Here is a 17,745-nt window from a genome sequence, read left to right as displayed (position 1 = left end):
ACAAATTGTGGTTTCTAAACTTCCATTAATCCAACATGCCAGAAGTTTCAGTGGGGGGGGGGGGGGTTGAACCCTGAAAAAAACCCTCTAAATACGGCCATGATACCATGATTTAAAAGTTACTGTTAGTGCCAGTGGTGTTCTGGTATTTCATTTGTTAGATTTGATATTGAATATCAAACATTTCATCATAATATAAACTACGAAAAGTGGCCAACATATGTGAAATGATTTGGTTTGGTTTATTATTATTTTTTTTACTCTGCTTTTTGCTTTTTTTTGACAAATTGCAAAGATGAGTGATGATATGATGAAATTGATGAAGGGACACTCACAAAGAACACCCATGCCCAGGCTGGGATTTGAACCTAGGACCCAAGGCATTGTAGTGCAGTGTGCTAACCATTCTGCCACAGAGGTGGTATATGTAAAATTAAATTTAAATAAATAATAGTGAGAGATGATATAACTGATTGGAACAACATATAAGAACAAAGGATATTTCTCTGATAACTTTGTGAATTTTATGAACTGAATGTGAACAATTGTTATGATAATTCCACAAAATTAATGAACAGAAATTGCACATAGTACAATTATGATTATTTCTTATTTTGTAAGCGTAGCTTAAATACCGAGTCTATACAAAAAGAAACAACAATTTTCAATGGTTATTTTTTTATGACATGAATTTCTACTGAAGAATTAGTCTTATTTGAAAGAATTTAGGATGGATCTTGATGCCATCTAACATCACTTTAAGAACAGTGAAACAAAAATGAACAAGAGAGAGTCTACAGCAGAATAATGTTCTTTTACTTTATCAAACAAGAATAACGGTAAATGCTGTCCTCAATCTTGTATCCAGAACATTTTTTTTGGAACTGAATGGGCCTGGTCTCTATTTTCACCAGATTTAAAACTCCCTTACGTTTGTGGGGACATGTGAAGGGCCAAAAATACCAAAATAATTATTCAGAATTGAAAAATTGAAACAGAAACTTCCATATTAAAGAGGATTTCTAACAAATAAACTTTTTAAAATGTTCAATTTTTTTAGGAAAAAAAGGTAAGATCTTTTTCATGTGTTATTAGTAATTGGTGCACCCAATTGTGCCTTAGCAATGGACCTGCCCACCTAAGGATCCACATTGCTTACACTACTTTGATGTTCTTAGATATATCATGAAGATCATTTGTGCGTGCATGTGTTCATGAACTTTAAACTAACTAAACCCCATGATGCACTAGCCATTTGAGGGCCAAGGCTTGCCAAGCAGCTTTTGAATTGGTGATGTGAGAACTAGGGATGGGCCGATATAAAATTTACCAATACCGATATGAAATTCCAAATGGTCCTTGAAGAACTTCAATGGTTCATTGACCTCCTTAGTAAAGGTTTGTTTTCAGGTGACTGCAGTAGAAAATAATTTGCATATTTAGACATTTACTTTTTTAAAAAGTGTGGCATGGAGATTACATGTTCATATCCATAAAAATTATGACAAAATGGAAGAATATTGCATTATGTTATAATGTATTGCACTTTGTTATAAGATATTTATAGATACATCGGATTGGTAAAAAAATGGGTAATTCTACCGATACACCAATATGCCTACATTGGCCAATACTGATAGAGGACCAATTAATCGGTCGCATCCCTAGTGTGACAGACCATAAAGTCCTTCACTTCTGTTTTTTCTGGTTTTCAAGACTGGAATCTGCTTCTATTGCTTTTAAGTAGCTCATCAATTATACTCATAATTCTGAGACAACACTGAAATTTTGAAGCTCCAATCATGGTCTGAACCTGGGACTTACTTTTGTAAATACAGTAATACTCTTTTTGGGCAAAACAAAAAATAATAATTGTGAAACGTATTTTAGGTATTAGTGGTAAGAATAGCCCAAAATGGCACAGCTTCTACAGGGTAAGTCAAAATGATGGACCCGATTACAGAAATGTATTCTGTGAAATCTAATAAACATATATTATTGTGAGACATGCGCTTCAAAAGGTTAACTTTCAAAGTTTAATTTCCATACAGTGTTTCCACTTTCTACCGCTAGGAGTCAGCAGCGAGCAGGAAAATGGCGTTGACTGGAGAACAGAGATCTTTCTGTGTGCTTGATTATCATGTGTACAAGTCTGTGATTAGTGTGCAACGGCATTTCCGTACCAAATATCAGAGAGAACCACCTACAGGGAAGGCCATTCGTAAGTGGTATGAACATTTCAGAGATTCGGGCTGCATCTGTAAATGAAAATCGACTGGCCGTCCGTCGACTGGGGAAGAGACAGTGGAACGAGTGCGCAAATGTTTAGTGTGAAGTCCACAGAAGTCCACCTACCGGGCAGCTAGAGAACTTCAACTTCCACAGAAAACTGTCTGGCGAGTTCTGCGGAAATGTTTACAAATGAAACCCTACTGCTTGCAACTAGTTCAAGCCTTAAAAGACACTGATTATGCTTTGCACGCATCCTTCTGTGCTGATTTCCTCACGTTAATGGAAACTGAAGGGTTCTCTGAGAGGTTAATTTACAGTGATGAAGCAACTTTTCACCTTTCAGGAAAAGTGAATAGACACAACGTAAGGATTTGGGGAACTGCTAACCCCAATGAATTTGAGGAACACGAACGCGATTCTCCCAAAGTGAATGCTTTTTGTGCAATTTCCCATGAAAAGATTTATGGGCTCTTTTTCTTCCATGAACGTACTGTGACAGGACTGGTTTTCCTTGATATGCTGCAACTATGGCTCCTTCCACAGCTTGCAGTGGATAGCGCAGATTTCATTCTCCATTTGGATGGTGCCCCCTGCGCATTACCATGGCAGCATTTGGGACCATCTCAATGGGACATTGGAACAACGTTGGATAGGCCGTGCATCTCCGGTGGATCGACCTCTCCTTCATTGGCCACCTCGTTCCCCCAACTTGACCCCATGTGATTTCTTCATGTGGGGTTTTGTCAAGGATCATGTTTACGTACCACCACTTCCAACAACATTGGATGACCTGCGTGCCCGCATCACAGCAGCCATTGCTGATATTGACCGCAACATGCTACACAAGGTTTGTCAGGAGATAGAATATCGGCTTGATGTGTGCCGTGTTACGCGAGGTGCTCACATAGAACACTTGTAATTTGTTTGAAAAAAACTTTGACAGTTTACCTTTCTTAGCACATGTCTCACAATAACATTTGTTTATTATATTTCACAGAATAAATGTCTGAAATAGGGTCCATTATTTTGACTTACCCTGTATATGATGATCACAATCTTCTGCTAGAAGTGCCTGGCTGTGAGGTGTGGCTTCTGAAACATCCAATATCCATAATTTTGGAACGCACTCTAGCATGGGGTCCATGCTCATTCAACATCTCTGTATCTACACCAGGCACTTCAACAGTTTATAAGGTTAGTTTGTTTGTTGTTTTTAAGTCCACTTTATGCACAGAAAGGCTAATCGTGATTGGACTTATAGTTTAAAATGGGATCCGAATCAATGTGCAATTTGCCTCCACTGGATATCGAAACGAGGAACCACAACAGTTTGTAAGGGAAGTCAGCTAAAAGTATTCACAAGGTGTCAATAATTGTATCATTTTTTTGTATTGCTTGTGTCACTAATATTGTAAATAAAAGTAAAACCATAAATTATACCACTTTAAGGTTAACAATTTTGATTTTTTTTTTCAAATAGAATAATAGTATTTACAAAAGTTATTAGTAATTTTCTACAATTACAAAGTCCAAACCCTTATACCTCATACCTCTTTTAGATGGCCTCCATAAATACAATATTTAATTTCATACATGAAAAATCGTGGTCCTTCCAGGAATAATTCTGGAAACTGATTTCCACTTCTATGGTACCACAAGTTACAGACATATTCCCACACCTCGGTCTGCAGTGATTCAGATAATTCGTGCTTTTTACAATAAGTCTGCAAGGACAAACGATAAGTAAATCCCAAAACATAAATCAAGTAAGAAAGTAAAATTTAATTTGAAATGTCATCTAGCACACAATGAAACCAATAACGCAAAATTAGAAACCACTGAAAAATAGTACATGATATAATGGCTGTAATAGCTGTGAGCCTCTTTTAACCCTCTATTAGGCACATCATTTTCTGTAATATACTTAGGCATGTGGGGTACATCTGTCCCCAATGCTTTAACTATCTTTAAGATATGAAATACACCATGAATTATACTGAGCATGCATGCTGAACGTCTTTCTTTTTTTTCCTTTCTAAGATCAGTTTTAAATTTTCACTGAACTTTCTAAATGATGTAACATTATAAAGTTAACATCAGTTGCATGCTTGGGGTACAGTTGTCTCCCACATGCCTAAATACATAACCAAAGCAGTGTCATGTTTGCTTTCATCGTTTATGTGTCCTCCCCTTTCACGCTAACCCACTTCCGTATGGTGACAACTGTACCCCAAGCATGTTGACTGATGTTAACATTATAATACATATGTACAGGGTGTCCAGGTAAATATCTATCAATAAGAAATTAAATTATCTCGGCAACCAATAGTGATAGGATCCTCCGGTTTCATTTGTCTGAAAGAGAAACTCAACAAGTTTTATCACCAACACAAAATATTCAATGCACTCACCTTAATAGGTTTCCACGTGTGCTCCTTTGGTTGCTTGACAAACATTAAGGTGGTACTCAACCTCCCTCCAGGTGTTTTGTAACATTTGAGACATCACAGATTCACATGCAGCGATAATTCTTTGCCAAAGATCATCCAAGCAGTGACGTGCACTGAGGAGTAGCTAGTCTAGCAGAGATAGATCAATCAATCTCAAATCTCTAATTATTTTCAAATCACAATATTTATTGTTTTGTTGAAGCCACAGTTCATATGCAACACTTTTTTTCACGTGCTTCTCGTCCCTCGGTGCGTTCAGCGGCCTAGCTCACTCTTTCTCCGCCTCACAGTTCCAGGTAGAAACGGGTTTTCGAAGGGAAAGGGAAGATTTCTGCCTCTACCTTCCTTGCCCCCTCGCCCCCGCTCGAATGGTTGAAAGCCCGTGCTTTCAGGTCCTCCAGTCTATCTCCTATAGAACAGATAGGGGATAGGTTTTCCTTCGCTTACTTTGTAAATCCTCTAAAGAACTAGGGGTAAATTTTTCTGTAGTACTTCTGTCCTCTGTATTTACACTACTTTTTACAGGTTGTACAATATGTATGTATAATATGGGATGTACTTTTATTATTTATGCAATTGGAACGTCTTATGTGCAGACAAAAATTTTTATGCTTTTTTAATAATATGGAATATATAATGAATAAATAACAAATATTTGCTCACGCTCTCTCTTGCTCTCATTTTAGTAGTGTTTTATTTAAATATACTAATCTCTTGGCCTCCAATAAAAAAATGGATAAGCGAAACAATCATAAATACGGATGTACTTATTTAGGCAAGTGAACGCGCGTTCTAATTCTTGTTGTTGGTTTGGTTTATTTTACTTCGCTTTTCTGCCACATTTGGTTATCGCGAAAATGAGGATGAGTGATGATATAATTAAATTGATTAAAAAGAACAATTCAGGCCGGAATTCGTGACGAGCGTGCATTCTTGTTCTTATGTGTTGTACTCTGCCTGCAGTGAATAATGAGAAAATCAGAAATGAAAAATGTATCCCAGAACTCAAAAAGCCAAATGAATATCATTGAAGAAAGTAGAAAAATGGTTTGTTTAAAGTTGTGTTTTGTTACCCATCGCTTTTTCTAGCTGTATAGATTTAATCGGAAGAAGTAGCTAAGAGCTTGGAAAGTCATGAGGGACAATCGTAAACAGAGAATTCTAGGCTCCTGATTTCACAGTGCCCTGCAGATGCACAGGGAGGAAATTATTTGTATTTTCTTCTCTCTTCCATCGCTTTACCTAATTTCTGCCATGACGATGAACGTTGATTAAATTAAACGGGTGAAGAGTGGTTGCAAATAAACACTCACGCAAAGGCCAAGGCTCGAGCCCGGATCCTTCAGTAACGAGATCGTGAGATGGGGAAATTATGGAAATCAAGCAATGCAAAATTTTTGAAAAAACGTTAATCATATATAAAGATGGTATTTCAAAAATTCAATTGAAAATTACTACTCAGGAAAAATGCAGTTTGTTTTACCGATACCCACGTATCTGAATGGTTAGCGCCTTCCTCACATGTTTGTTGTCGGCTGACCTCCGTGGGGGAGTGCAAGTGGTCCCGGATCTGTACATGATGGAGGTATAGGTCTAGTTCCGATTAGCTTTTCTGTGTATAAAATGGACTTGAAACGTCAAATCAACCAACCGTGGGGGAGTGGTTACCACAGCGCGCTACAACACCAGGAGTTCCTGGTTCGAGCCCCTACCTGGACATGGGTGTTCTTTGTGTTTGTCCCTTCATTAATTTTGTCGTATCATCTTCGCGATTAACCAAATGTATAAAAAAGCGAATCAAATCATTCATTGATTGATTGTTTGATTTGGTTTATTTTACTTCGCTTTCCGCCATATTTGGCTAATCGCGAAGACGATATGATGAAATTGTTGAAGGGCAAGGGACACACAAAGATCACCCATTGCCAAGCCAAGATTCAAACCCGGCATCTCTGGCTCAGTAGTCAAATCAAATCTTTTTTGATTTTCGAAAGTGGGTGGAAGTTATGTGTACAATTTTTTGTAGTCATTCCTAACTTTGCAATTTTTCCTGTATTTGACGTTCTTCTTTTAGGAATACTGGGCCCTAAAAAGGGGGGGGGGGGATTATGACCCATTGGGCACGCCACTCATTGCTACCTCAAGTGTCGACGTCACCGCACGTCACTGCATCCAAGTCTTGTACTGGTATTTGGTACACGAGAGTCTTGATGTACCCTATATAAACAAGTCTAGTGGGGTCAAATCAGGGGACCTCGGGGGGCCATGGAATAGGTCCTTCCCTTTCAATTCTGTTCTGTGGGAATTGGTGATTGAGGAAGTTTCTGTTGAAATATGTATCCATGTGGTATACGCCGTACAGCATAATATTCCAACATTTCCAAGTAGGTGTTTCCTGTAACTGTATCCTCTTCAAAGAAAAATGGCTCTATCACAGAATTATGAGTCAACGCACACCACACATTTAATTTGGTACTGTCTCTTTTATGTTCTACATGAAGTGGCGATTTTCCTCACCCCATATCCTCCAATTATGTCTATTCATTTTACCTGATGCATGGAAAGTGGCTTCGTCAGAAAATGCTTCACGTTTTAGGAATTCATTGTCTTCATCAATGCACGATAACATTTCAATAGCAAACTCCTTCCTTCGAGGTCTGTCATTACGATCAATTTTTTGAAGAAGCTGTATATTGTAAGCTCTAAGCTGCAATCTCTTGTGTACAATGTCATGCACAGTTGATCGAGGGATTTGAAGTTGTGTACTCGCCCGTCTAATCGATTTTCGTGGGCTGCGTTGAAAAGCTTCCCGATCTGCCTCCACTTTTGCCTCACTCACACGTTTCGTGCCACTGCCTTCCTTCTGCAACACAGAACCCGTTTCCAACAATTTTTTATGCCATCGAACAATGGAATGACGATGCTCTGGTGGTTCCTGTCCATATTGTTGTCTGAATTTTCTCTGTACGATAACAGGAGACTTGAATTCAGCAAACCAAAAACAGCACTCAACTTTCTGACACACTGTAAATAAAGCCATTTTGCTCACTTGTAAACAAACGCGAAGCGAATGTTCTGTAGCAATGTTCCCACCTTTTACCTCTGGGTGATAAAACTTGTTGAGTTTCTTTTTCAGACAAACAAAACTGGATGATCGTATCACTATTGGTTGCTGAGATAATTTAATTTGTTATTGGTAGATATTACACACTGTATTACATGGTTGAGAAGTGCAGCAGAACTGTGCAACTGAGCTTAGAACAAAGGAATATAATTATCAGCTACACAAAAGCACTCATGTTCAGTATAGTTCACAGTGTTGCAATCTCACAATGAATATTGATTGGGGGCATTGGTACCCCACATGCTTAACAGAGTGTTAAAGATGTATGATGCATGCTTTAAGGAGTATGGGAATCGCCAGGGAATTTTTGTAGAAGATTGTGGTGCAACGAAAAAGTGAAATTTATTTTCATTCTCAAATCCTGACAAGTACAAAAATTGCTACATTATTTTCCCCTATTATTCTAAGTAGGTAGATGCATTTTCAAAATTTCCTGACTATTCCACTTAGACTATTACACTTAGAGGGTGATTTCCCTGACTATTCAATGTCTTTCAGGATTTTATGATGAGTGAGAATTCTGAATGAATCCATAAATAACAAGAAATTATACTTGTATTTCAGCTTTCAAGCCCCTTGTTCAATTTTTTATGATTTGCTTGAATTTTTATTTTTGTGGGCATGAAAATATATAAATAAACTTGAGCTATACAAACACATTAAATATTTATATGCATACTCAAGTTCAAATATGCATGAACACAAATTGTTTATAACTGTTTTTACTCTGGCCTACACAATGGTGTGGTGATTTTGCCATCACCTTGTAATCAATGGGTCCTGGGATGAATCCCCGTGGACACACAAGACAGAGTGATTCAAATCCTACTTTAAACTGTAGGCCCATCCTGATTAACCTATTGGACCATCAAGTGGATTTGGAACAAGCTTTTTAAAATGAACAACCACAGTAAATCAATTTTATGTTTTTCGAATGAATGAATGAATGAACGAATTAAAAGTTTTGGGTGCTTCGACACTTAAGGCCATTTTGCACCCTGCTATGTATCTGGGGAAATATCCTCTTATCTAAAATTCTGACTGAAAAATTAAAATAAGGTGTGTAAAAATCCCCTTGGGAAAAATTAGAAGTGCAAGGTTGTAAAAAGACTTGCACAAAACAAGCACAACACTTTAAAAAGTCAGAATTTATAAAAAGCTTCCTCACAGATGGTGGAAGAGACCAGCTCTTCGCAAAAATCTAAAAACGTTGGATAAAACACTGTTGTCACCACACAACAGGGATGACAAACAGCTGGGAAGTCAGCACATTCAATAAGAATATGCCGAACACTTAAAACAACGTTACAAACACGACACATCGGAGGGTCCAGCCCTTGCAGCAAGTGACCATGCGTTAGACGACTGTGTCCACTATGCAGTCTGGTAAGAATAACTTCTTCTCGACGAGAGGAACGCCATGCACCTGTGGTGGGCTTAATAGGGTGAAGCTTGTTCCCCGTCACTGCATCCCACTTGGCCTGCCAAGTGTCAAGAAAGCAAGAAAGCTGCACTTTTTGACACTCGGTGCAGTGCAGGTGTATCCCATGTCAGGGTGGTGCAAGGAAATTACGTTCAACCAACTATACGGAAAGCTGTGTTCAAGTTCAGAATATTCAACAAATGCCGGTCTGCTGCTTTAAACGGCCATGGCCCCCCCTGGAAATGAAAGTCAACCAAAAATTATGTATTTCACACATATAATTTAATTTTAGCCACAATAATATATGTTAATTATTGCATGAACATCATACATTCAAATTTAAGCAATGTTTTCTTTTTTAGGGAACAACACTATTTTTGGAGAGAATGTGCCTTGTTTGCCCCCCTGGAAAAAATACCTTTCTTGCCCCTCCCTGGAAAGAATCCTGCGGACGTCCATGTGAATTGTGTACAATTAATAATAGTTAATATTAAAATACGTGGTGTGATTGGAAAGTTTTAAGACAGGTGGCACAATTGCTCAATAAGGGGGGCTAGGTTTGCTTGCAGGGGAAGCTTGTTTTGGCCTTGAAAAGTCTTGAAAAGATCACCGCAATATCTTTGTTCAGTAGAGAGTGGAATCCTGGTGAGTTAAGACGTGTTGTTGGTTCTCGACGGATTATTGATGCCGCAAAATGGATGAAAAAACAGAACAACGCGTTTGTGTCAAATTTTGCTATAAAACTGGGAAATCAGCTTCAGAGACCTATGTACTGTTAAAAACAACTTTTGGGGATAAATGTCTGAGCCGGTCAAATGTTTTTATCTGGTTCAACAGATTCAAAGATGGCCGCGAATCAGTTGAAGATGACCCCTGGTCCAGCCAGCCTTACACTTAAAAAACCAACAAAAACATTGTGAAAAGTTCACGATTTAATGTGCTTTGACTGTAGACTTACAATTAGGGAGATGGCTGATGAACTGAATTTAAGTTTCTACGCGGTTCAGTCAATTTTAAGTGAAGATTCAAACATGCGTCGAGTGTCTGCGAAATTCATTCTGAAATTGTTGTCAGACCAGGAGAAACAACACCGACTTGAAGTGTCCCAAGAACTGATTAATCGGGCCGAAACTGACCAAGATATGTTAAATATGGTAATTACAGGCGACAAATCATGGGTTTATTGGTATGACCCACAAACTAAGACACAATCATCGCAGTGGAAGGGTCCAAGTTCGCCACAACCGAAAAAAGCTCGACAAAGTCGGTCAAATGTGAAGACAATGTTGGTGGTTTTCTTTTTTATTCTATGGGTATCGTGCATCACGAATTTGCCCCAGGAGGCAGACAGTCAACCAGGAATACTATAAACGTGTCCTTCAGTGTTTGTGCGAAAATGTGTGGAAAAAAAGGCCTGCACTCTGGCACGACAAGAATTGGGTCCTCCACCACAACAAGGCACCGGCTCATCGTGCGTTCTCGATCACAGAATTTTTGGCAAAATTCCAAATTATTGTGCTTCCACAACCCCCTATACCCCTGATATATCACCTGCCCGACTTCTACCTCTTTCCTAAATTGAAATTTTCGCAAAAAGGGAACCGATTTGACTCAATTGAAGACATCCAGGCAAATTCGGAGAGGGTTCTTAACACCATTACGAAATAAAATTTCCAGGACTGCTTCCAAAAGTGGAAACACCGTTGGAGTCAGTGTGTCCAGTCAGAAGGGGACTACTTTGTGGAGATCCATCACAATAGCCTGTAAGATCTGTCATTTTGAAATTACACGTCCAGTCTTAAAACTTTCAATATACATGTGACATGGATCTTCTGAAATTTTCTTCTCTTTTTAAATATTAAGCAAATGGTAATCATGGTCTGACTGGGGGGTGGGGAATGAATTAAATGTGCATATCTTCAATGCTCTCTTATATCACTTATTAAAAAGTCAATTTGTGCAAGTGAAAGATATTTCCATGTTGTTATTTTGCGTATGATCAGGGATTGGATTTATTGTTTGACTGACTTAAAAGTTGACTGTCAGAACAAACAAATCCACAAGACCCAACAAAAAAAAATAATTAACAAATAAGAAAGTGAAAAAAAAAGGGCCGCAAAAAGATGAAGGCAACATGGACCCCATCATACTCTGCTAAGCTACCTTACAGCAACAACACATCTCTATGTAGAAGCTTTTATGAATGCTTTAATATGTACTATTAAAGAGTATTAACAATTTAGTTCACACTGAAAAGGAACGTTTGGTGAAATATCTAAAAAATTAAATAAACTGGAATGGTCTGGTGCCATTTCTGATAAAACAGAAATAAAAAATGGAATCTCATTCTGGTTTGCTCCAGGTCATTTCAAACCCTGTATATTGCTATTTAAACAGGTTTGTAGTAGGGATGGCCAGATCCGGATCCTGGTAGATCCGAAATCCGGATCCAGTGGTTTCCAGATCCTTCGGATCCTAAAATTTTTCGGATCCGGAATTTTCAGAAAGACTTAGTTTACAAGACACTGGTAAACTCGCAAGAAGAGCTCAGGGAGAGGATCTTAACAGCTAGTCAACACATCAAGGACACCATCACATCACAAGTTACGAGACCAAATGTCCGTAAAAACCTCCATGCCTGTAACGTAACCTGTAACGGAGGTGCCCACTTTGAGCAAGACGTGTAATGTTTATTATTTGTATTGTTCATTGATTCCATTCACATGAAGATGAATGAAGTATTATTTCTTGTACACAAATGAGAATGTTAGCAGCATTTTTACCTTGTTGGATAGCTGATGACTCAAGGAAGTAATTTAAGTAATTTGTACGCTTCATGTCGTACCATTTTTGTTAATAATACGTTGCCTAGTAAACTAAGAGTGTATTTTTTTATCACCACTTGTAAGTTTAGACCCACCCATTACTTACATGTGATTGTTATTTGGGAAAAACTTTTTTTTTTCAATGAACCACTTATTTGTTAGCTATCAGAAAACTCTGAAATATGTGCCATACAATGAGCAGTTTTTCTCAATTCATCTTTCTATGTGGAAAATTGTCATTTTTTTTTAAAAAAAACAATAGAAATTCGATTATCTCGAAAACTACTAATTTTCAGACAGGGTATCTATCATATAGTCAAATTTATTGCAAATTGCCTCTACTTTAACCCCTTTCAGGGAATATATCTAATTACAAGTCACCCTGTGGCCCAAAGGAAGAAGTATGTGTTTTTGTGTTTCAGCTAAAAAACAGTTTTAGGGGATAACCCCCCCCCCTGCTCAAATGTCAAGATGAGGAGAAATTGAAGTGGGGATCTGACCCCGAAATCACGTAAATATGGCATAGGAAGAAACAGGGGACATAGGGCCCCTCTATAAACTTGCCAAATTTCATGGAAAGCGGAGGGGGACACAGGGGTCAGATCCCCACATCAATATGTCCTCATTTTGACATTTGAGGGGGGTTTGCCCCCTAAAACAGATTTTAGCTGAAACCAAAAAACACGTATTTCTTCCTTTGGGCCCCTTTATACACCTGCCAACTTTCATGGAAATCGGAGGGGGACACAGGGGTCAGATCCTCACTTCAATTTGTCCTCATCTTGACATTTGAGGGGGCGGTTGTCCCCTAGAACAGTTTTTTAGCCAAAACAAAAAAAAACATGCATTTCTTCCTTTGGGGCCCTCTATACACCTGCCAAGTTTCATGGAAATCGGAGGGGGACACTTAGATAACCTCCCTTGTTAGTCTTACACTTTGTAATTATATAACACTGTATATATTCTAATGTTTTATTTTAATTTTTAAAACTGTAACTGTAGAACAATTGTATAATTTTTGTATGACATTTCTATCTTGTTAAATGTGTTAAAGGTTTTATCCTGGAATGGAATGTCTCACATTTATGTGTGTTTCCATTTCCAATACATTCGAATGAATACATATTCGTTTCAATGGCATTTACAAAATCACCTCTGACATTTTATGTTAAACAAGTAAGATTATTTTTGTGCATGAGTGTGTTAGCCGATACGTAGCAAAGTATTTTAGGAACAACACTTTTATAAGTAAATTATAATAGTGGGCTAATAATATTATTTATTAGACTTTTATTGTTATGATCAGTAAGTAGAACACTTGAAAAAAAAATCTTGTAGGACTAACTAATGAAAAATTTCTTTGTAATCGTAGATCATAATACCTTTTGAGATGTGGTAATATTATAATGGGATTGAGATACGAATCTCTCAGATCCGGAACTTTTGGATCCGGATCCAGATCTGGTATTTTGAACCTGGATCCGGAATTTTCAGATCCGGATCCAGATTCGGAACTTTTGGATCCAGATCTGTAATTTTTGGATCCGGATCCAATCGGATCCAGATTTTTTGGATCTGGATCCGTTTGGCCATCCCTAGTTTGTAGTCTGGTGCACTTTTCATGCAAATAATTGGGCAATTTTTGTTATATCAACTTCATAGGTACTATATCTCAATTTTTGTGTGAAATGAGGCCAAAAGGTCACTGATCCAAGCCAAAAGAGCCTTTCTGCTTTCTCTATTCGCTGCTGAAAACAGCACCACATGGGTGTTCACTTTGAAATTTTGCTCATACAAACTTTATTTGATAGAAACACTGAAGCAAGGAAGTAAATGGAAGGTGATGTGGCCCGGGAACATTTGATGTTTTGAAGAAACGGTATTCAATGAATAAATATAATTTAAAAAAAAATACATTACAAATTTTTTTGGTGTGCACGTGTAAGTGTGCGAATAAGCAGCTTCAAGCACTATGAGGTCATTATGCAAGTATTATTGTGCAAGAAGCAGAAAACTTTATTATAATTTGTGTGTTTACAATTGGAGTTCATGTGCTTTTATCACCCTTCCAGGCATTGCCTCTGGTGTCAGAGCACATGAGCACCCTTAGTAATTTATAGTTATAACTTCTTGCCATTTTAGCAAAAGTTGCCAACTAATTTGCATATTTTTTGCTGTTTGTGTACACACTTATGTGATTGTGAACCTATCATTTTTATTGCTATGAGTGGAGTGCTAAAATGTCCATGTCCTGGTTCTTATAGAAAGAGACACAAAACTGTTTCATATCAAAGTGCAAACAAATCCTCAGGTAAAAAAATGAGTCTGTAAATGATGCATTTGGAGCTCACATCTAATCAAATATACATTGATTTAGGGAGTCTACAATACTTACCATTATTTCGTTTACTTTGTCATGATAGTGGCTTTTTATGAAATCAGTTTGCTTAGCAATAGCACTGACTTCACCAATGAAAACTGGCTGAATTGCTATACTGATGATCTCTACACATGCCATGTAAAAAATATTTATTATGCCCTTTGGTGCTAGATCACTAATACCAGTTTTTGTAAATAAACACATTCCATAAAACATTGTCTGAGAATAGAATAAAAAGTCACTTCTATTATCTGCAAGAAAGTAGAAAATAAGGACATTAGTCATGCTATATTGTGTTATGGTATTACAGTCAGTTATTACAATTTACAAGCAGAGACACAACCACGAATTTTTGTCCTGGGGGGGGGGGGGGCAAGTACCAGAATAAACGTACTAATAATAATAATAATAATGGTATTATTGTTATTATTGATTTGCTTTATTTTACTTCGCTTCTTGTGCCACTTTTGGCTAATTTGCGAAGATGGGGATGATGAAATTGATGAATGAACACTCACAAACATCCATGCCCAAGCCGGGATTCAAACCCGGTGCCAACATTATCATCATTATTATTATTATTATTATTATTAGTAGTAGTAATGGTAGTATCAAATATGTTATTACCCTTGTAAATTATGCAAAAATGGGGTAGAAGTTGGTGCTTAAGCATTTGTGTTTCAACAAAAGATTTCAATTATTTTATCAACATGTTCAATTTGACATTAATAATGGAAAACAAGCACACAAACTATTTTTTGAAAGACAGAAAATGCTTGATAAATGGATTCTAAATATAATTGTTTTATACATTAACATGTATAACTTTCATGCACGATATATATGTTTCACATATATGCAACATGGAGCATATTCAAAGTTTCTTTAATACATGTTATATACAACATATATTATTTAAATACATTACACAACCAATTCATCCATCTCACAATAAAGTAGCAGCAAAAATTACATAAATTGTCTTTCAATAGTGCATGCTCCCTTTCCTCAAAACAATTGTTCATGCATTTAAAACAAAATCAATTAAGACAAGTCTTAGTTCTCTGTCTGGTAATTTACAATGCATTAGAGAGAACAACGATAAATTGTGAGGGAAGCGAGCAACAAAATTTTTGGATCCAATTTTTTTACAGGCTGAAATCAATATTGATTTAATAGGACACAAATAATTTCACGGGACGCAAACGCATTCTCTCTTTTACAACTTTTGTGCCTCCCCAATGCTCTAGTGGTAACATTGTCGCCTTGTGATCAAGAAGTTCCGGGTTTGATACCCAGTGGAGGCACATGGCACAGTGGTTCAGATCCCACTTTAAACTGTAGGACCAGTCCCAATTAGCCTTTCTGTGCGTAAAGTGGACTTAAAACCACAAATCAATCAATCAATTTTTAAACTTATTTTCATTTAAATAATTTGACTCCCAGGGCCGACTTCCGCAGCCCCTTTCTTCAGTCCTGAACTTGATAAGACTAAGAAAAGCAGGCATTGCAAGCAAAGCGAGCAAGAAAATTTTACGAAAAGTATTTTTATTTGCATAAAATTTGAAGTTGTGGGCGGTATTTGCCCCCTGAAAGTACACTTGGCCGTCAATGTTTACCCCGCTTAGAACTCATTTCCTTCCAAGGTTGCAGCAGACATACGGCGAAGATGTACTTCCACAATCAACTGCATTTCGGTGGTTCAAACAGTTTAAGGATGGCCATGTTTCGACCACAAAGCAGGGCAGTCCGGGTGCTCCTGCCACCGCAGTGAACGAGATCATGCTTAACACAGCTGCCGTCATTCTTTGGGAAGATCACCAAAGTAACAATAGATGAACTGGGGGATGTGACACATTTCCATTGGTAGTGCGTTCACCATTCTGCACGATCGTTTGCACATGAGACGTGTATGTGCAAGATGGGTGCTGAGATTGCTAACACCTGAACAGAAGCAGGTGAGAGTGGAGGTGTGTTGGGAGCTTCAGCATCTGGTAGCGGAGCATGGCGACGCCTACCTGAATTCCATATTAACTGGTGCTGAGAATTGGCTTCACCACTACGATCTTGAAAGCAAACAGGGGAGCATAGTCTGGAAATCACCCAGTTCTCCGACACCAAAGAAAGCTAGAGCTGTTCCGTCAGCGATTTCTTTCTTTGACTACAGTGGATTGGTCTACCAACATAAAGTGCTATGGTTGAAGACCCTGGCTGAACACATCCGTCGAAAGCGTCCTGAGCTGCATCCATCTGGTTGGCACCTACACCAGGATAATGCACACCCTCATGTTTCCAATGTTGTTGCCCAATATCTGGCTCGACAAAACATTGAATGTGTCCTGCACCCTCCATACAGCCCGGATCTTTTTCAGTGTGACTTTTTTTTTTCCCCTCATCTGAAATTGGAGCTGCGGAGTAAGCATTTCAACTCATCAAACAATACCATCTTGTTGTCCAAAGAGTGAAGAAGATATTCCGGAGGCAAGGTACTAAAGTCAAGCAAATCTTTCATGGACAACAGATCAGCATCCAAGTCAGAGGTGCGTATTAGAAACACGAATCATGTAGCAAATATCAATATTCCTTCCATAACATGGTTTAAAATGATCATAGTAAGATTCGTTCATTAAGATCTTTGACAGCTCGTGCACGGTGGCTCCAATATGTATTGGTTTGTTCAGTTTTACACTGATTTTTCTTTTGCTCAATTAAGAAAAGATTTTCAGACAACATAGTACACAGTCCAGGGGAGGTGATAAGATTGTCGATTTCTTTTTCATCAGTCACAAGCTTGTAGTTCATGTGCTTACAAACATTTTCCATGGTATTGCCATAAATAGCGTTATTAAATAGTTTGTACAAATCCTTGTCACCTGCCGAGTTATACTGTGCTCGGCGTTGAGTGTTCACATCTATGTAGTGTTGAAGCCATCTAGACTGACGGAACTTCAATCCCTGATGTACTTGCTTTAAAACTAATCCTAGCCTGATGTAGAAGTGCCGCAATCTGCAATGGAAAAGTTATTCCCGGCAATTATCAAGAGTGAGCATGAGTTTAGCTACGTTGGAACCGTCGGTAGGAACCTGTTACACAGGTGCCATGGCTACACCGTGATGAAGATCGTGCAGATTGGAAAGATAGTCCAGGTCAACCTCCACGAAGAACCCACACTCGTGATTGTCCATCCAGGTTACGAAATCCTTCGACTCCAGTTTGCTGTCCGTCATCCACTGGTAATCACTACAACAAGGAATGTCTGTATACATTATTGATGTCGAGGAAAGATCAAAGGTCGTTCTGAAGATGGCGG

The 17,745-nt window shown here is 38.1% G+C and overlaps 1 protein-coding gene across 2 annotated transcripts in view; it reads right to left on the bottom strand.

Moving 5' to 3' along the window:
• LOC145988427 (cyclic nucleotide-gated channel alpha-3-like) overlaps positions 1–17,745 on the bottom strand; it is a 205,920-nt gene that overhangs the window by 13,163 nt on the left and 175,012 nt on the right. For both annotated transcript variants that reach the window (XM_083123318.1, XM_083123319.1), the window contains exons 17-18: positions 14,450–14,685; positions 3,783–3,956 (exon numbers count right to left, since the gene is read on the bottom strand). In XM_083123318.1, the coding sequence (XP_082979444.1) occupies positions 14,602–14,685 (84 nt within the window). In that variant the 3' untranslated portion in view covers positions 3,783–3,956; positions 14,450–14,601. The remainder of the gene's footprint in view (positions 1–3,782; positions 3,957–14,449; positions 14,686–17,745) is intronic.

Source organism: Lepisma saccharinum, chromosome 5 (assembly GCF_977018435.1).
Source record: "Lepisma saccharinum chromosome 5, izLepSacc3.1, whole genome shotgun sequence".
NCBI lineage: Eukaryota > Metazoa > Arthropoda > Insecta > Zygentoma > Lepismatidae > Lepisma > Lepisma saccharinum.
This window is presented reverse-complemented; position numbering and strand designations above follow the sequence as displayed.